The sequence below is a fragment of the Atractosteus spatula genome, chromosome 7 (assembly GCF_055471065.1).
Source record: "Atractosteus spatula isolate fAtrSpa1 chromosome 7, fAtrSpa1.hap1, whole genome shotgun sequence".
NCBI lineage: Eukaryota > Metazoa > Chordata > Actinopteri > Semionotiformes > Lepisosteidae > Atractosteus > Atractosteus spatula.
Genome location: NC_142712.1, coordinates 33,033,699 through 33,053,286, shown reverse-complemented (window position 1 = coordinate 33,053,286; position 19,588 = coordinate 33,033,699). Strand labels below are relative to the sequence as shown.

At 47.9% G+C, this 19,588-nt stretch overlaps 2 protein-coding genes across 5 annotated transcripts in view; both read left to right on the top strand.

Moving 5' to 3' along the window:
- The first annotated feature begins 1,578 nt into the window (after positions 1-1,578).
- Positions 1,579-9,812, top strand: tuba5 (tubulin alpha 5). Of its 2 annotated transcripts, none has more exons than XM_088921009.1 (5): positions 1,579-1,759; positions 5,415-5,637; positions 7,393-7,541; positions 8,118-8,798; positions 9,345-9,812. In XM_088921009.1, the coding sequence occupies exons 1-5, from the start codon at positions 1,757-1,759 to the stop codon at positions 9,636-9,638; spliced, it is 1,350 nt and encodes a 449-aa protein (XP_088777135.1). In that variant the 5' UTR covers positions 1,579-1,756; the 3' UTR covers positions 9,639-9,812. The 2 variants fall into 2 exon arrangements, with proteins under 2 accessions (XP_088777135.1, XP_088777134.1); XM_088921008.1 differs by lacking the exon at positions 5,415-5,637 and adding an exon at positions 5,121-5,346 and having other exon boundaries at positions 1,582-1,759.
- Positions 9,813-16,496: 6,684 nt separating this feature from the next.
- Positions 16,497-19,588, top strand: part of kdm5ba (lysine demethylase 5Ba) — a 42,741-nt gene continuing 39,649 nt past the window's right edge. For all 3 annotated transcript variants that reach the window (XM_088921006.1, XM_088921007.1, XM_088921005.1), the window contains exon 1: positions 16,497-16,874. In XM_088921006.1, coding sequence (XP_088777132.1) covers positions 16,719-16,874 — 156 coding nt within the window. In that variant the 5' untranslated portion in view covers positions 16,497-16,718. The remainder of the gene's footprint in view (positions 16,875-19,588) is intronic.

Below are 19,588 nucleotides of genomic sequence, written 5' to 3'. Positions count from 1 at the left end.
AATGTCCTCTGGGTCTGTACAATCTGGCTGTCCTGAAGTCACCTCTTAATTCCACAGGTGAGGCAATTTCTCACCCCTCCATGTGGTATGCTGTGGGGAATAAGTGTTGTATACATTTATACAACACTTAGGCCGGTGTGGTGGCTCTGTGGCTAAGGATCGGTGCCTATGGCTGGAAGATTGCTGGTTCATATCCTGCAGCTGGCAGAGAAATCCTACTCCATTGGACCTCTGAGCAAGGCCCTTAACCCCAACTGTTCCAGGGGTGCAGTACAAATGGCTATAATGTTATAATGATGAAAATTCCATATAAAAGCGCATGTAGTTAAAATAATTATCCTAGACTTAATGTGTGCAGTGGTATTATCATTGTATGACTTATAATTCATTAAGATAAGATCACTTTATTGGCCATTTACAATTTCTTGTATTAGGGATTTGTCTTTTCACATACCCCAAGCTTCTTTCCTTGTCTGTGTGTCTCATGGAGAGCAAGTTAGGGTAGGCAAAAAGACAAATTCCAAATATTTGAAATGTATCATGCTGTATGCTGGTTAGTATCATGCCGTGATGAGAAAGTCTGCATTGAAGAACGGCCCTAAAATGATTTCGTGTAAATAATTTTCTCTACATCAAGTAAATAGATATAGAAATCTAGAAAATATAGATTTTTATATAGGAACAAGTAATAGGTTTATTCCATGCTGAAAAGAGAAGACAGAAAACACAACATTTCGGCTGTGGAGCTGAAGAAGGCTCCACAGCTAAAACGTTGTTTTCTTTCTTCTCTTTTCAGCATGGAATAAACCTTTACATGTGCCTTTGCAGCCTGCACATGCTGACACAGCTCCCCACCTGAACTAGTTTTCTATATATCTGATTCACTAAAACGCACAGATATTGCGGTATAAGCTTCTTATGATTGTGAGAGAGTCTGTGGATGGATTATATATCAGCAATGAAATGTGTTTTACTCCTAAAGTTGCCTTTTCCATTTCTTTCCCAAATGCATTGATCGTATTTCCATCACATTTCCATTTCCACTTGATTTAGGAGAGGCAGAACTGCATTTTTACATATCCATCTCTGCGGCGAATAGTCACCTTCAAGTTAGAACACATTACTGATCAAACCGGTTAGGGAAGTGTTATTTTAGAAAATACCTCATGGTGATTGGCGAACTCGAGCCCTACGTATTTCAAAAATAAGTTTGAATTGTTGAAAGTGCCCCCCCACCTTCTTCCCGTCCATAAAAGCACAAACTATCCCACCATTCAGAATTAAATTAAACCATTATAGGCTTCAGTGGAGTAGTCGACCCCGACTTAGTGCCGTTTAAAGAGGCTTTTAAAAGGAGTTTTAAATGCGTTTCTGCAAGGCGCTGCTCACCCCGGCTCTGGGATAGAGGTTACAGCACCGGTTTAACCAATACCGACACTGGTTCGCTGGTTGTACGGGTTCTTCACCCAATAAAACCCCCAAGCATGCGGAGATTGACTTGAGGACTCGCCAATGAAAACCCAGCGCTGTCGAGCCGCCGTGCTACACGCTCGGTATAAAATGAACATCCCCTCTATGCACTGACATTGCTGTGTTGGCGGAGACCCGTAGCGCGTCTGTAGTCAACGGAGCTAAGAGAAAAACCTGCAGCCTCTAGACCTAAAAAAAGCGGTCTGTAAATAGTTTTTTGGAAAACCCGTGCACTTTTTTTTTTGTTTCCCACAACTTTTGCTTTTAAGACACAACCAAAGAAGCAATGGTAAGTAACTTTATTTGTATGTCTGTTTTTCGACCGCACACGTTTGATAGTTACCGTTCCCGAAAGGCGCCAAAGTTGAATATGTTGCAGTTTGCGCTCCCAGAGTTACAATGCGAGACTGAAACGGGCATAACTTGTTACTGTTACGTTCGTCGGCAATAGCTGCCCGCTTTAGAGGGGGGAGATGTTTTTTTTTTAATTTGATAAAATGAGCGTAGTTTAGCACGTCTCTGAAATGGAAAGTGTTCCTTAGCGTTGCGGATTATGCAATGATGATTCGGTCAAATTCGCGGAAGCGTTTTTTGGTGCGTCAAAAGAGCTTTTGTAACTCTTTTAGTACTGCAGGAAAGGACTGTTATAAGATCCACCGCTGGGATGTGTGGGATCTGCCTAAGGAGCCAGAACTTGTCTCTTGTCTCGGGTGTAGTGGACGTGGGGGGCCTTAGGAGGGAGATCTGGGTGCAGCGAGGACGATTCCTCGGGGGGGGGTAAAGATCTTTTCCGTGTAAGTGCGGAGGGTGTTGGCGAGGTGCGTTTCAAGTGCTTGATCAAAGTCCATTCCCTGACACCAGGATATATGGATTGTGCGTACAGTGATCTTTAGACGACGCTGTAACTTGTGGCCTGGTGAGGGTGGAGGATTACCGCCACGCGTTCTTTGTGAAACGGCACAGATTCGCCCGACTTTGCACTAAAAAGTGGCGGATTGTCGATGAGCGATCGTAAGGAAAGTGTTGTCGGAGATTAGAGACTGGGGCGCTCGTTCTGCTGTAAGCGTGTCGCCTCTTTCTCCGGAACAGGCGAATAGCTGGCTCAGATGAGGCCGAAACGTGTCGCAAAGTGTCTTGATAAGTGGTTGCTGTTCCGAGCAAGTCGCAAGTCCAGCATCGGGGGCTGGGATTTGTAGGAGCAGGACGCAGGATGGAACGGGACGTCTAATAAAGACCCGTCCTACGCCGACCACCCATGTTGGTGCTGTGGGATCTCATTGCTTCACCTGCAAATGATTGATGGCTCATCTGTGAGCGCAAACGCGACTTTGCCCTACGGTCTCTCTCTCCCTCCCCCCACGCCTTCTGTATAAGGCGGTGTCTTGACACGGACGTGTCGGGTTTCGCAGATCTGGAGGCTGACTAGCACCGCCAGCTGCCTTCTCTAGGTGGGTTTTACCCGCTGGTCTGACGGCTTAGTGCATCAAAACGAACTTCCTTTAGTCGTTTTCCTGTCGGTCTGGCCCAGTTCTTCACACGTTACTAAAGCCGCCTCCTTTGTTAAAAGGCCGACGAGTACGTCCTCGGAGCTCTACAATGTCGGGTTTCTGTGCACCTTCTCTCTAGCGACGCTTCTAAAATGTGGTAAACGGATTGTTTAGGCGGATGTGAGGAAAGGTTTAGCAAGTAGAGGTTTTCCATGTAACCATGTTTCCATGTATGAGATCAGAAGGTTGATTTTTACAAGATGGAGTTGATACTCTTAAGTCAGGTTTGATGGAACAAGCACTTGTGTAGATGGTAGTAGTTGGTGCACAGCTGGTCAGAAGTTATCCCTTCTCATCCTCTCAAGATCATAGTAAACAGGTTTGATGTCCAAGTAGAAGGCACAGGTTGAATCTGCTGTACTGGAGCAGATTGGCTGGGCTGCTGGTTGATTCCTTCCGGAAGGAAAATCCGGAGTTCGGTGCCAGTTTTTCCTGAAAGCCAGTGGACTCGCTCGACTTGGCCAGGCCCCTCTTTGTTTGGCTGTTCCGCGGAGTGCTGGCCCCCAATGCACAAGTTAGTTTTAAATGACTTTTCAAGAGTCCACTTAACATGGAAGCCTGCTGGTGAGTTTGCATATAATGTCTGACATGACGCAGGGGGCTTTCTCATTGGAGACTGGCGTGGACGTCTGCGCACGCCACACTTTACAGAACACTTTCAGCTCAGCCTTATTTCCTGTCTGGAGGTGTACAGGAAACTGCACCACAGCCACCATTGTCTGTAGCCCTGTGACGGGAGACTTAACCTTGCTTTTCGGAGTAGGAAACGGGCTCGTGCTCTCTCGCTGGACTGCTGCCTGCGACTTCCCAGAAGCCCCAGTCCAGTTCAGCTTTGAAGGTTGTTGTTGGAGCTCGGAAACCGAAGGCCCCACTCCCCACTGACCTTGGCAGCAGGCTGCCTCCCTCGTTAACCAGCTGCCAGAAAAAACTTCACCTGAGCCATGTTCACACACAGATTAAAGCAGTTTACCCAGAACTTAAGACTTAACTTGCAACCCTGCAGCACTTTAATGTAAAACCAGTTGGCCATTAAGGTAGCCAGGTCTGTAAAGAGGACATTCGTTCAGGGGTCAGGCGAAGAGAGAACTTTGTAGTTTGACAGTCTTGGGCCAGGCCCTTCACCGACGCTGTCCAGCGTCGTGTAGGAGTACAGGGCACAAGCCTGCTTGATATTGGGGTGCAAAATCTCCCTTCCAGAAGCACACCTGTGCTGACACGCCCTATTTAGCATGAGGACAGGAATTTGGGGTATTCAAATTGCGAAACGCCGTGCCTGCTTTCCAAAAGGAAACATTTTCCGCAAACTCATTTCAGTGTCGAAATCGGTGTTGGAGTGAGAAATTCTCTTGGCTTCCTGATCTGACTTGCAAGTGCAATTAGTCCACTTAATCCGATCATGGAGGAGGATACTTGGAGTTGTGGGTTAAGATTGGTCACAGCTCTGACTTACAAATGTTTTTGTTTTTTTTTTCTTTTTTGGTGCTGCTTGTGGTCATTGTCCTGCCTTTGGAGCTTCATTATAATAAATGACATCTACAGAGCACTTGCCATACAGTTTGGAGTAGAGAATCAACGAGCTTCAATGTAAACTGGTTTTTAATGTGGCTTCAGCCTTGTAGCAAAATCGTGCTCAAACAGATATTTGGTGTTACTCAACACTGTGCTTTCAGCATCCTGAACTTTTCAATATTGGCAAGAGCTCAGTCTGTGACTCCCACACTTCAGCCATTTAAAGCGGTTTTCTCCTCCTGGCTTTTTCTTTAAGGTGTGTTCTTGAATTTGGATTCCCCCCCCCCCCCCCCCCCCCAATTTTAGTTCCTTGGCCTTTAGAGTACCTTATAAATTATCCCTTTTGAATACTGTTTGTGAGCTGAATTACTTATCAGTTTTCCCTAGTACTGGAAAGACTGAACTAAACCGCTCTTTAGATATAGACTTCAGCCGTGCAGGAAGCATTAAGTGTCTTTTATTTCCCACGGATTGATATTACGGCATCCAGCCACTCGCAGCCCCAGGGTGTGGAAGCCGTAGCTGCACTTGCTGTGGTTCCGCCAGCTGGAGGCGCTGTGGCGGTGTTATGATGCTGTTGCTCTCGGCCCGCAGCGAGAGTGCATCTCCATCCACGTGGGCCAGGCGGGGGTGCAGATTGGCAATGCATGCTGGGAGCTGTACTGCCTGGAGCACGGGGTGGGGCCCGACGGCGTGGTGCAGGAGGGGGCCGAGATGGTCAGCTCCCGTCGGGACCCCTTCAACACCTTCTTCAACAACACCAGCTCGGGCCGCCACGTCCCCAGGGCCATATTCGTGGACCTGGAGCCGACAGTGGTTGGTAAGGACCCGGCCTAACGCCCCTGTCTTGTTTCTCTCTGTCCTGCGCCGCCGCGTGTGCTTGTGTAGCGCGAGTGCATCTCCATCCACGTGGGCCAGGCGGGCGTGCAGATTGGCAATGCATGCTGGGAGCTGTACTGCCTGGAGCATGGCATCCAGCCCGACGGCAATATGCCGAGCGACAAGACCATTGGTGGCGGGGATGACTCCTTTAACACTTTCTTCAGCGAGACGGGCTCAGGAAAGCATGTGCCCCGCGCTGTGTTTGTGGACCTGGAGCCTGCGGTCATTGGTGAGTCTGCTGGGGACAGGGAGGACTGGGGGGGGCGGGTGGGTGGGGTGGGGAGAGGTCCCAGGAATCCTGGGACGGTGGCACTCGGGTGCTGGGCTCAGGCCTGGGTAGGGGGTGAGCAGGCTTGAGCGAGCGTTGCTCGTTCCAGCTGAAAACGCCTTTTATTTTTAAAATGGCTGATTGGGGGTGGCCATTTGGATTTGAAATTGCCCCCCAGCCCTGTTTAGCTGACTAATTACAGACTTGAAAGCAGAGCTGTGGTCTTTAAATTGAAATCTTACCCCTTTTTTTTTTTAGGGGTCCTCCCTGTGTAGTGGCACACAAACAAAGTGTGTAAATCAGTCTTAAAGTGATTCAGATGCCTTTCTTGGTGACTACACTAATACCTAATCGCCTAGTTAAAAAACTATAAACGCTTTCGGCTCCATTTGATTTGTGTTGCATATTTTTATTCAAGCTTGTATGGAGCTTGTTTGTGCAGATTGTGCATTTACAGGCCTGGCCAGCGATTGCCCTCCGTTCCACTGGAACAAAGAACAGTCTGTACAGTGACTCCTGAGGGCTGTCCCCGTCTCTGTACATTACTGTAACACGCAGCAGCTCAGAGCTTCATCCGACGCCTACAAACAGCAGCTAATGGATGACTTTATAAAATCTCTCCCTGTAGATAAGACTTCTGACCCGCCACAAAGTCCTTCAGGCTGGACTCGTAATCAAATATTCATGACTACTTTTGTGCTGTGTTTTCTGCTAACCTAAAATGTGGCTTGGAAGAAGCTGCCATGTTTTTTTTTTTTTAAAAAAAAAAAGGTAGCAGCAATCCAGGCAGTGCATGAACTTTAATTTCAGTATTGCCAATGGAAGGAAGGGTAACTGCATGAAATGCTCTTGTTTTGAGCAGCCCACCTCAGACCTCCAAGTGTGGGGTTAATGGACAGGTGCCTGTGGATTGGACTAAGGGGCCGGGACTCTTCTTGATGGGCTTGTTTCACCTCTGTAATGTAGCGGAACTAGGCTGGGGCAGTCATTTCTGGTTCTGAACCGCACTTGCATCTGCTTGGTCTCTTCTGATCAGCTCTCCTGAAAATCCAGCTCTTTGCATCAAATTCTCATTAGTGTGCACATGCCTCATTCATAATGTAGCTTGCAGTGTGCTTTACTGCAGGACCTTAAAGTAATATTTTTTTTACCAAATTAGGAGAAAGTACTAGCAAAAACTTTCAAGCAAAGCAGGAGTTGGAGACCTGATGTTGGGTTATCCTCATGATTGCTAAACTGTCTGCCTATAGAACAGTCTGTAATCCTTAAACATTTACCGAAGTGTTTTTAAACCTTGGCAGACACTGCCAAGACATGTTGTGTTTCCTGCTGAAAGCTTGCACTGTCTCCCACAAAGAACAGGTTTCCAAGTTCCGTGAAGGACTGCTGTCTTTCCAGAGAGGATTTTGTCACGGATGAAAAGTGTCCCTGTTGTGCAAGAGGAGGCAGCCCATGAGATCGGCCTCCACAGGCCGATTCAGTTAACAAACTTTGTTTTTGACGTGCTGACTGAAGAGCTGAGGGTTTGATCCCCACTGCCTAGCAGATTGGGGAAATAACGTACCTGTTTTCCTGTGAAAAGACATTGCAGAGCTTTTAGCTGCCTTCTCTGAAGGCTTTCCCATTTCCCATGGTGTCACAGCAGTGCAGCATGGGATTTGTGAAGATGCACAAGTTGCTGAGGAGGTTGTAACTTTTTTTTTTTCCCCCTCCTAGATGAGGTCAGGACTGGGACATACAGGCAGCTTTTCCACCCTGAGCAGCTCATCTCTGGGAAGGAGGATGCTGCCAACAACTATGCCCGTGGGCACTACACTGTGGGGAAAGAGATCATCGACCTAGTGCTGGAGCGTGTCCGCAAGCTAGTGAGTAAAGCCCAGAGGAGGGGAGACAGACCCCACCCCCCATCTGTTTTGTATGTATGGGCAGGAAGACATCAACTACAACACTCTTGGGGCATTAACTCTCCTTTCAGACCCCCGGTGGAGTGTAACCCATGTTCTGGGACAGGCTAGCCACCTTCCACATTAGCCAGTCCTGCAGCCAGAGCCATTCTACTTCAATGCTGAACTAAGCTTTGAGTTTAGGAGTGTGGTTTGCTTCATTGACTAGTCACGAGTGCACACATTCCACATGCATGTGCTGTTTTTTTTTTTGTGTAGAATGTCTTGAGCCCCTCTCATACATGAGACTGGTTTCTGGCTCTGTGCATTGGGAGAGTTTTGGCAGAAGTGAGCCAAGCTGGGTTTGACTTTAATGGGCCTGGCAGGGCAAGAGTCTCGACTGCCCAGGGCTCGTCTTGGAGCTGCAGGACAGGGTAGCGGGGGAGGAGGAGGAGGAGGAGGAGGAGGAGGCCTGGGGCTCTTGTCACTTGGCCACCATGCCTGAGGCAGGGCCGAAGCTCGGGCACGTTCACCCACACGTCGGCTCTTTCTCCCCAGTCGGACCAGTGCACCGGCCTGCAGGGCTTCCTCATCTTCCACAGCTTCGGCGGCGGCACCGGCTCGGGCTTCACCTCCCTGCTGATGGAGCGCCTCTCGGTGGACTACGGCAAGAAGTCCAAGCTGGAGTTCGCCATCTACCCGGCCCCCCAGGTGTCCACGGCTGTGGTGGAGCCCTACAACTCCATCCTGACCACCCACACCACGCTGGAGCACTCGGACTGCGCCTTCATGGTGGACAACGAGGCCATCTACGACATCTGCCGCCGCAACCTGGACATCGAGCGGCCCACCTACACCAACCTCAACCGGCTCATCGGCCAGATCGTGTCCTCCATCACCGCCTCCCTGCGCTTCGACGGCGCCCTCAACGTGGACCTGACGGAGTTCCAGACCAACCTGGTGCCCTACCCCCGCATCCACTTCCCCCTGGTCACCTACTCGCCCATCATCTCGGCCGAGAAGGCCTACCACGAGCAGCTGTCCGTCTCGGAGATCACCAACGCCTGCTTCGAGCCCTCCAACCAGATGGTGAAGTGTGACCCCCGCCACGGCAAGTACATGGCCTGCTGCATGCTGTACCGCGGGGACGTGGTACCCAAGGACGTCAACGCTGCCATTGCCGCCATCAAGACCAAGCGCAGCATCCAGTTTGTGGACTGGTGCCCCACCGGCTTCAAGGTAAGTGCTGCACCTGCCCTTCCTGATAAGTCTTCCAACTACCCTGAATAACCACTGCCAGGCACTGGGGTACCATCTGTGGAGTTCGGATGGTTTCCTCTGGGTACACTGGTTTCCTCCCACAGTTCAAAGATGTACTGGCAGGTTGACTGGCCCTGGTGTCTGTGCCCCTGCCCTGCAGTGGACTGGCATCCCATCCGGAGTGTATTCCTTGTGCCTGTTGCTTGTCTCCAGCTCCTCTGTGAGCCTGAATTGGAAGAAGTAGTTAGGACACGGATGGCTAAACCCCTCTCAGAAGTGTGTAGTCTTTGCTCCTTGAGTTTAAAAGCAAAGGCTGAACCCTCCCTCACTTGCCAAGGGTGATGCCCACCCATCTAAGCCTGTCTGGTACTTGGTAGTTAACTGATCTTCTCTAGTCTTGTGCAGCCAAGCTGTTGGCTTCCACATCATGGCTGGGCAGCTTGCTCCACCCTCAAACCTCTCACGAGAGTGTGCTGCAGGTGTGAGTGATTGGATCCAAAGAGGCTCTACCCTCTTGTCTTCTAGGTGGGCATCAACTACCAGCCCCCCACAGTGGTGCCTGGGGGCGACCTGGCCAAGGTGCAGAGGGCCGTGTGCATGCTGAGCAACACCACCGCCATCGCCGAGGCCTGGGCCCGCCTGGACCACAAGTTCGACCTGATGTACGCCAAGCGCGCCTTCGTGCACTGGTACGTGGGCGAGGGCATGGAGGAGGGCGAGTTCTCCGAGGCCAGGGAGGACCTGGCGGCGCTGGAGAAGGACTACGAGGAGGTGGGCACGGACTCGGTGGAGGGCGAGGAGGAGGGGGAGGAGTACTGAGCTGGCACAGCCTGAGCCCCCCCCCCCCCGAGCGCAGGACCTCCAACATCATGACGAGCACTTCCTTCTCCCTGCTGTGTCCCCTCTCGAGCCTGTCTCCAGAGCGTCTCTCGACCGTTTCGTCCTGATATTTGTGTTTTTGCAGCTGCTGAATAAAGTCATCTTGTAACAACATCGATTTGAGCTGTTCAGTTTTTAATGCCAGAGTGAAGGGGGGGGGTGAGTCTGGTTTGGGGTTTTGTATGTGGATAAGGTGACTGTCCACTAGCCCCACTAGTGACCAGTCCTGCCAGCAGCCTGTATTCCACCAATTGTAAAACTTTCCAGTCTGGCAAACTGGAACTGATGGCATTTTCATTGCAATCAGTCCAGTGGTGACTGAGCCGGGCTTGCAGCACAGCAGCCTGGCTTATCTCCACAGGAAGGAGAATTTGTGCAGTTTATTAAATCCTCCTTTAACCGTTTCTTTAATAGATGCACAAGTCAACAGCTGAGTATCCACTCTTGAACTGACTGGATCAACTTTTGTTAATCACAAAGCTCGAAAAATCCTTAAACCGGGGGGGTTGGATATTGCCTCAACACTGCAGTTTAGGGGACTGTGGCGTAGTTACTCTAAAAGTCTGTCCTGTTGAATTGCTGTGTGAACTACTCCCACGCTCTTGCAATGGGAAGGATGAGTTCCCGTTTTTGAACGCGTTTCCTCCTGAGAGCCGTCACCATTAGCTGTGTGGATTTACGTAATCGCTGTATGAAGGCCGTGTACAACCATAAACTGCCCTTTTCCGGATTCCTGATGAGCTGGCAGGAGACTAATTCCGAAACGGTGGAATTTTAAGTTGCATTATCCACTGCAGATGAATGTCTGGATACTGGCTGTACGGAAGGTGCTTCGAGTGTCCCACTGACGCCTGAAACTCGCGACGACTTTGGATGCGAGATTTACGAGCTGTAAAGGTTGTTTTTTTTCCCCACCGATAAAAGGTTGCAGAATACGAGAGCAGGGAGTAGAATAAAATAATTCGAAGCACGGCCCCGCTTTCCCAAACCGAAACTTCATTATTATTCGCACCGGCGTACGCGGAGTGTGCAAACTTGCCTAAAATTACAGCCGCACCGCAGCAACAGTGCTTCGTCAGTAATGATAGTAGCGTATTCTAGCGGAAAACGCTGCACAACTCGCTGGGGGCTCCTTTCCTGCGGTAAGGGTGACATTCGGTCGGATGCAACTGAGGCCTTGGCCTCAGGATGTGGTAATGACACACGGACCTGCAACAGCGGGGTTCTGACAACGGAGAGGCCGCCACGTGATTGGGATCTCGGGATCAGAGACTCGTGGGTGCCATCTCTCTGACGTTTTCATGCAACAATTTCCTGGCGTCGGCCATATGCAGCGTTTGTATAGCTTCGGTTAAAAAAAAAACGTATCCGGGCTGATCTGCAGTTTGTAATAAACCTCGATTAATAAAGTACAGAGGTACAGGGAATAATACCCTTAAGCGAAAGACCACGGCTATTGCACAACCTATACTCCTGTCCTGCCACGTGGAAAACGGTTGCATCCGCCCCCCACCTTTATGTAAATATCCGTGGCATTACTCAGCCACGCTAGCAACAACCATTCTCCCCGTAGTGAGCCTGCCTATTAACCCCCAGTGGCGATCACCCCTTCAGACACGTTGTGTCTCTAGAGTTCTAGGGTTGTTCTCTAGAGCCGCTGTGTTATAGCCCTCATTAACGCGGCGAGGCGCCATCAGTTTAGAGGAGAAAAAAATGAGAAAAAGCAGCGGATTGTTTTTCTTTCCACTGAAAGCCGGGCGATTGCAACAGAGGCGAGAATGTTTCGGTGATGTTTTGTCTGGTTATCGTCATGAATGTATAGAAACGTGTTAACCGAGGAAGTGGGAGATAGTTTTGGGGGTGATAAGCGTCATTTATTGTTCGTTTGTATCTTTTTTTTTGAAATATCACTTAAAAAACTTGATAGGCTACTTGCAGCGCTGTTATTTCCCGGAACAGCTACAGCTGGGGAAGTAGTATCTCCTCTGACAAAGCGCGTCGTCCAGTTGGGCTGATTTAATGTGAAATGCATTGATCGTTCGCCTTCACTCATAACAAATGCATGGGTACTGCGATCGACTTTTTAAAATTATCTTTAGGATCTGGGCTGCGTGCATTCGTCTGTCGTGTCCTGGCGGTATGGTGTTTCATAGGTGTCAGTTTCCTGAAAAAAAACGTGCTCACGCCGTTATCAAGAAAGGATTACAAATCTTTGGTCCAAAACATTCACAGTCTTGGAATCTCGGAAGCATCGCGCTCCCACTACAATGCTGTCGCACAGAAAAGACATTCGCAGCGCAAGTAACGGTATATTTTGTGTAAATTTGACGTGGTATAAATTTCACCTTCCGGCGAGCCGACTCAAAGAGCCACTTTCTCCTGTCTCTCTGTGTAAATTGATTAGCTGTGCGTTTTGCGAGTAGCAGCGTATTCGTGAGCTACGTGCTGGCCCTGAACCTGTCCATGGGTCTCCGGCTGGTTGATGCTGAGGGGTCCCTAGAATTCACAGCAACCGCAGGAACTGGCTCCGTACACAGACTTGGCCCTGCTCTTTTAGCAGTGGTCGCTAAAATACGAAAATTGTATTTAAAAAAAAATACTAGTGTCCTCATCAATATGCTTTTACGCTTTAATACGTAGGTGCTGTGCAGTTGTAAGACTTAACCTGAAGGCTGAAAGAGTTTTATAGCGCCGCCCCGAGAGGATGGGGAAAAAGTCTTGGCAGGAGAGACATTTAATCCCCACGATGAACCTTAAGGGAGGCGTTTAAATATACTACTTTCAAATGTATCGTTCCTTTTTTCTCCTGGCCTGATTATAGGACTTCTAATTCGAAGGTGAAGTATCTTATGTAATGTGTACCGTACGAGATACTTTAAATCCTAACGCTTCACATTTTCATAGTTCCGTTATTTACATACACCTATTTCTTTCTACAAGCGTTGTAAAGGGGGTGAATCAATACAATTGGGGGATTGTGATGGATGATAAATACCCCTTTAAACACTGTGAAAAATGTAAAAGTTTTTACACCTGCTGGCCATAGAGATGGTACGGAAAGACGTCATATTTGAACTGCCCCGCCGACGCAACGAGTTTGTGGCACAACGCCAAGCCCAAAATGGAGTCGGCATGAACACAGAGTATGTGTATATAAACGGAAATAAAATGTCTAAGAAATGTCCTGTCTATTAAATGTTGTTCTTACGTTTGAATTATTTTGAGTAAAAAGTACAAACCTTTTTTTTTAAAAAAAAACACCCGTCAACTGAAAATATTACGGCGACGAGTTCCGCAGCTGAAACAATGCGTTTTATTCTTTCTCCTGTGTGGAGTCAATTTAGAATTCATCTCTAATTAAACTGCAGAAATGTTCAGATGAGCACAACAATTGTTGTCAGCTGTTGAAAGTTCGGTTTACCGATATGGGAGTGTTATTTTAATGTACTTTAATGGGATTGTGATCAAGAAGTGAGAGGAACGATCACACCCCGGTGGGTTTTCTCTTTAGAGTCAAAACCCGTCGATCTGACCGAGTAAGATGGTGTTTAATCTTTCAGTGTCCTAAAGAACAGTACAACCGGCCGGCCGGCAAAACGTACTCGCATAAGTTGGCAGGGGGAAACGACGCATCTCCCGGCCATAAGCCTGCAAACCAATCGCCTCCGCTTTCCCTTCCAAGTGAAGGAAAAATTTAGATCGGAAACTTTTTTACGAAGCGCTACAAGTAAAACAACAACAGCAACAGAAGTGATTCGAAGGACGTGACCGCCGTAGTTTTCTTTATTGGAAACTCGAGTGAACTTTCCGTATTCCTGTTTTACTGTACTGCTGTTGTGTTGAGTCATAAAAACGCGATGTTGTAGCGCACTTTGTGGTAATACCTTGTACAGCCTTCCTGCAGAATACCTGTTACTCTCCGTTTCACAGTAGAAGACATCATGTTTCGCATTTTGAGACTGATCTGTTTTGAACTAGGTGTTATCGTCTCCATATTCATCGTGTGTACACATATCAAGGTTGCTGTTTAGACTGTGAAAGGGCTTTGTGTATTAAGAGACAGACGTATAATCAGATCATAAAATCACATAATATGGTACAGAGGCTCGAACCTGCCTCATATTCAGGTTAATTAAACCCACTCCTCTTCGTCAGGCAGGGAGATAAGTTGATGTGTGATCGCGCCCCGGTCTTTCTCGTGTTTTATCCTGCTTAAAACACCATTGTCTCGCCTGCATGTGTCCTTTCGTCTTCCTCTTTTCCTTTGGGTCCTCTTTGCGATGCTTCCAATAAACTCATCAATCAAAGGATAATTGAACACACGGAGTGGACAGTCACCTATCGAACCCGTTGTACCTGCATAAACAGCGTCAGTGTGGGGGAAGAATCGTAGCTGACCTCCACTCTCGTTTGAAATCTGGTAAAAGTCACCCTAATTAACGAGAAAGGTAGGAAATTCGGGGTCACCGTTTGAGAAGGTGGCTTTCCGGATCCCCGACTTCATGCTTAACGAGGCGGCTGCCGTTAAGATTCAGGCTGTGACTGAGCCGGGGGGTACTCCGGTACTCCGGTACCCCGGAGCACGTTTCCTATTTACACAACACTTCAACTTCAAGCAGCAGTGTTTCGCTTTACTCGCGGACGAAAATGCCTTTTTAAATATTCATTACAGTAAAACAACCCCAGTTTTTCACTCCACGGTAGCACCTGATCATGTACAGACAATTTCGTTTATTTACTTTTGATGACAGCCACAGAACTGACTTGTTACAGGAGGTTTCGTGCTGGTCCATGTTATGAGTTTTGTGTCACAGGCTGCCAAATTAAGACATTTATGAGGCAGATTTAAGCTTACATGAGTGTTTATATATATATATGAGTGCTTCTGTGTAGTTTATAGGGCGAAATATGGTGAATATTTCGATGTGGATGTTTCGGACCACGGCGGTGTGAGCTCGTTGAAGGACATTTTTTTTAAATCGTCAGGGAGCGTCTTTTCTAAAGACGTTACGTGTCCAAGATAAAACTTAAGGGCTCATTCTTTTCGGTTTTTTTTCACACGGAAGCGATGTGTGAATCCTGACCAGTCTGTTTTACACATTGTTCCTCGCAGCTTCCTGTTTTGTTGGTGGGTAGTACAGTATTCGCTATTTTTGGATCTTTGCCTACCTTGTACGTCGGAGGCGTGATCTTATTTTGTATGCAAGTTTTTTATTTGTATAAATCGCCCCTTTATTAAACATGTACTGGAGGGAGGGGAAACCCAACGCACCTTCATGTTGACTTCTGTAAAAAAAAAACAAGACAAACATGTTTGCATATTAGGTGCACGTTGTATTTTTATTCCAAACCTTCATTTCGACTTTTTTTGCTTTTAACAATGAATCTTGCCCAAACCCCTCCCTTCAGCTCCCCCCTCCTTCTTGAGCTGCGCCCTATCAGCAACTCCACAGAGTCTATTTAAAGAGCGAGTTCCGGCCACCGTGAAGCTGTCAGCTGAAGCGTATCCCTCCGCCCAAGTAAACATTAATGGGAAGCGCTCAGACTTGTGTTGTGCCCATTCTTTTGTAAAAAAAAAAAATAGTTGGTTGAATTTGGGTGTATTTGTCACTGAGCTGTGGAAGGCATCTACATTTTCAATTTTCATAAACCCAACGAGTTAAGAGCGTTGTTTCCCACTGTGCTTTTGTGGTAAAGTATGCAGTGGGGGGAATTTTAAGAAGGTTATGCATTTAGATTGTCGTTAGGTCTCTCATAACAAGGGTTTATTTATTCAAATTGTTCCACTGCCTTGTTCCAGGCGTCTGGACGTCCGTTTTGAAGTCTGTGCTTGGTCCCTGAAGACGATGCAATATGTGGGGAAATGTCACAAATGAATTATGGAGGATTTAAAAAAACGGCAGTACCGTCAGTCAACAGTAGAGTTGGGCAGTTTTGAAAAGGAATGGGGTGTCGTGGGATCTAAATTGACCAAAGTCATGGCCGAAACGTTAAAGCTAGGGCTGTGAAGTACTAAAAACAATAACAACGACAAGGTCATTTCCAAACGGCTTTTCGATAAACGGCTTGTTTCGCGTATTTTTTTGTTAGGAATTAAGCACTTCGTCAATAAAATAAGAACTAGTCCTTGGTCTTTGTGTGCCCGGGATGTCTGGCACGGTAGTAGTGGCGTCCATATTTGAAACGAACAGGGAACATGTCGGGGGTTTATTGCTGTACTTCAGTCATTTGGTAGTAAAAACGCGATGTTAATCCACACAACACTCGAGTTTCCTGTTCACACACGGGACAATTCATTAAACGGTGCAAATGAAAGAACACCGAAGGTGGAAGATTGACAGACGTAGAGAATAATATTTCAGTATTTCTGCTCTCTGTGTGTCCAAGAAATGTATATCGTAGCATTTATAAATCTAGTATTTTAAAGAGCTTTGGAATACAAGACGAAATAATGTTCAAGATAATGTGTTCGTGAAGCCAACACTTTTATATAAAACCTGGAGATATTACGCAGAAATGTGGAATAGTCTAAACTGCTTTCCTGAACTTGAAATGGGTTTTTCACATTTACAGTCTCAAAATTAAATATATTTTTTTTAAAATCGACGATCCAATTAAGCACCCTTTTCCGAGATATCTGGCCAAGAAATAAGTAAATAAATCGATGGGTCGTACATGATCGAGGCCAAATTGTGAGAATTGCAGGGGACTAGTTGCCGTGGCGGAGGTGGCCGGCGCCTAAGCGCAGGGCTCCGGCTGTGCGCGAGTGTGTGTGCGCGCTGGAGAGCGAGCGTCGGCGAGTACCCAGCGAGTTAAAGGGAAGAGCAGTTGCCGGAGAGTCGGTGGAGCAGACGGTGGATTACGGACAGAGCTCGAAACCAGCGCAGTTTGGATCTGGGTTAATAAGATCGCCAAAAGGGTTCGAATTGTTCCTCGACCTCCCTTTCCTCCCCCCCCTCTTCAATATCCTCCTCCTCCTCTCGCCACCGACACCCCCCGGTCCTGGGAACCGGACCCACCATGATGACCCAGCCGCGGCCCGACGAGTTCATTCCGCCCCCGGAGTGCCCGGTCTTCGAGCCCAGTTGGGAGGAGTTCGCCGACCCGTTCGCCTTCATCAACAAGATCCGGCCTATCGCCGAGAAAACGGGCATCTGCAAAGTCCGCCCGCCGCCGGTGAGTGCGGTCAAGAGAGGTCCAGCGGGCCCCCTGGAGAAAACGCCGTAGTCCCTCACTTTTGTCATGTTTTAGGGGTGTATGTTTGTGTGTGTGCGGCGGGGGGAGGGGGAGTTTTTTTTTACGTGCATTTGTTTTATTTTTTTAAGAAGTTTTCAATATGGCGTCTCGGGGCTTCAGGGAAGACGGTTCTTTGTGTGTGTGTGTGGTTGCGAAGAGATTCTGACACAACACAGGGACACCAGCCGAAAAAAACAGTTGCCCTACTTCTCTTTACACATCAGGGAGCCAAAAAACACGTCCATGAGCTTCAGGAGAGCTTTATAGTTGCATAAATGCAAACTGACGCCGTGTGTGTTTTTTTTAAATTGCCCCCTTTTGCTTTCCTGAAGTATTAATGGGTAAACCCATTCAGTTCAAGACCTCATTTAAATGTCGTAGCTGCGAGTTTGAACATAAGCCCCCCCACCAGTAATAATAATAATAAAAAAAACTCAAAACTGTGCTGTCGACGGATATTCACAAAGACACCCAACACTCTTTCTTGGCTGCTGGCGTTACAACTTTCAGTTGAGCTGCCGAATAGTCAACGGTTTCCCCATCCTCGATTATCGATCCTGGGTGGATCAAAATCGAAGCCCTCGACGGCCTTTTCTCCCCCTGCTCCTCCGTTTACCTGCCCGGGCGCTGTTACTGTCGTTATAACCCTGAAAGTGTCTAAAAATCCGGGGTGAAGTCGCCTCGCCTCGACCCGAGCAGGCGACGTGGTCGAGTTGCTGCTCATGCTCATTAGCGACGGGACGCCTCGTTTCTGGACGGCTTTAACGAGCGAAGCCCTCGCCTTCTTGCACCCCGGTTTCTTTTGGGGGGGGGGGAGAGACGGAGGTGGGTTTGATGTAAGCGGGGCAGCTCCCGGAGAGTTTGGGAGCGAGGTGCGCTTGTGTGCGGGGAGGAGGTGTCGTGGGGCCGGGCGACAGTCCGTGGAAATCCGAGCTGTTCGGTTCCGTGACGCCGGGGGGGAGGAAGAAGAAGGAGGAGGAGGAGGGGGGAGAGGGTGTAAATCGTCCGAAAGTTTGAGCTCCTTCCCCACTCGAGCCCGGGGGTCGGGGGCCGCGGAGAGGCGACCCGTTGCTCCGGCCGAGAGGACAGGCGGCTCCGCAGGTCCGCCGTTGCCCGGGGACCGGAGCGCCTGGGCCGGCAAGCTGGCTTGAGAAACCCCGGCGGCCTCCGTTCTCCCCACGGGGAAGTGTCTGTGTAGGGGGATGTTTTTAAAACTCGTTTACCTTTTTTAAAAAAAAAACTGACGACGAGCGGACAATTAAACCTGCATCGCCACCTATTCTTCTAATCGGTTTACGTCAACACTGAAAAAATGGGTCAGAAATGTTCTTAATCCCTCCTACTCCGGTGTTGTTTGTTTCCCCAAACTCGACATGTTTGGGGCTCCTGCGGCTCGCCCGTGGGCCGGGGAGAGCTCGGGCCGTGGCGTGCAGTGTGATTTGCGGTGTTGATGTGCTGTTTTTCGGGGAATGGAGAAAGTTGTGTACTCCGGAGGAGTGATCGGTACGTGTGCTCTCGCACGCAGGAGCCGGATTCTCCTCGGTGACTCATTATCGAACCGACTAGGAAGTACAATTTAAAAACACTTGCCTCCCCTTTTCAATTTATGTTCTTATGTTTATGTCCATTTAAAAAAAAAAGGCACCGGAACAGAAACGCAAGCTTTCACTCGTTACATATCAAACGATATCAGATATCAAGCCCTCCCCCCCATATCTTTCTATCCCGGTTCTTCGTAAAAGCACAGCCCTTTTAACGCGTTTTATTTGGATTAGCAAGTAAATTGACTTGATATGAAGCATTGTGTTATTTAAATAACATTGTTGCCAACGCCACATGTCAAATTTATATTTTTATGTAAATTTTGTACCATATGGTTGTTTGTAACCACGTTTCTTTCATTTTATTTATTTTTTGGATCTAAAAAAGTCCCGAGTTTCTTTGTGCACGTATGATTCCCCTCCTTGAAAAAATAACTTTACGTGTAAGAAACTAATACTAATACACCTAACAGGCCTGTTTCTTGGGTGTTGTCCTCCATGTTGGCTTTGTGGTTAGCAGGGGCTCTGGACTGCTCCATCTGGGCCATTTTGTGAGACTACACTGGGATTATTGTGGAAGAATTAAAAGATGTGGATTAAGGGTTTATTTATTTATTTCTGAATGACCACAGCCTTCAAGGCTGGCCTCAGAAATGCTAATCTTTGAATCCAGTCGTTTCTTTGAATTGGTGTAGAACTGGTGTGCTTTCAAACATGGCCACTGTAAAAAAATAAATAATTCTTCCACACGTCTGCACCATCAACACTCACCAAGGAGAGAGAGAGAACCACTGTCTCCCCCCCCCACCCCCGATACTCTTGCCCTACTGAGAGCCATCCTCATATTGATCACCCTGTATTTTGTTTGCATCCTGAATTTTTGCCACATTCTTGTGAAACAAAAACAAAGAAGGGGTTGTGTGTGCTGTAAATCCTCTTTTCCTCTGCTTTGGGACGTTGGCTTTGAATTTAAAATAAAAGGAAGAAAAAAATACTAGTTTTTCCTTTGTGAAGTGTTTTTTGATGTATTTTAACAGAAAAGAGAATAGTTTGTCATTATGTCATGTTCTCACTGCTTTGAAGTATGTAACGTGCAAATGATGTTTTGAGGAT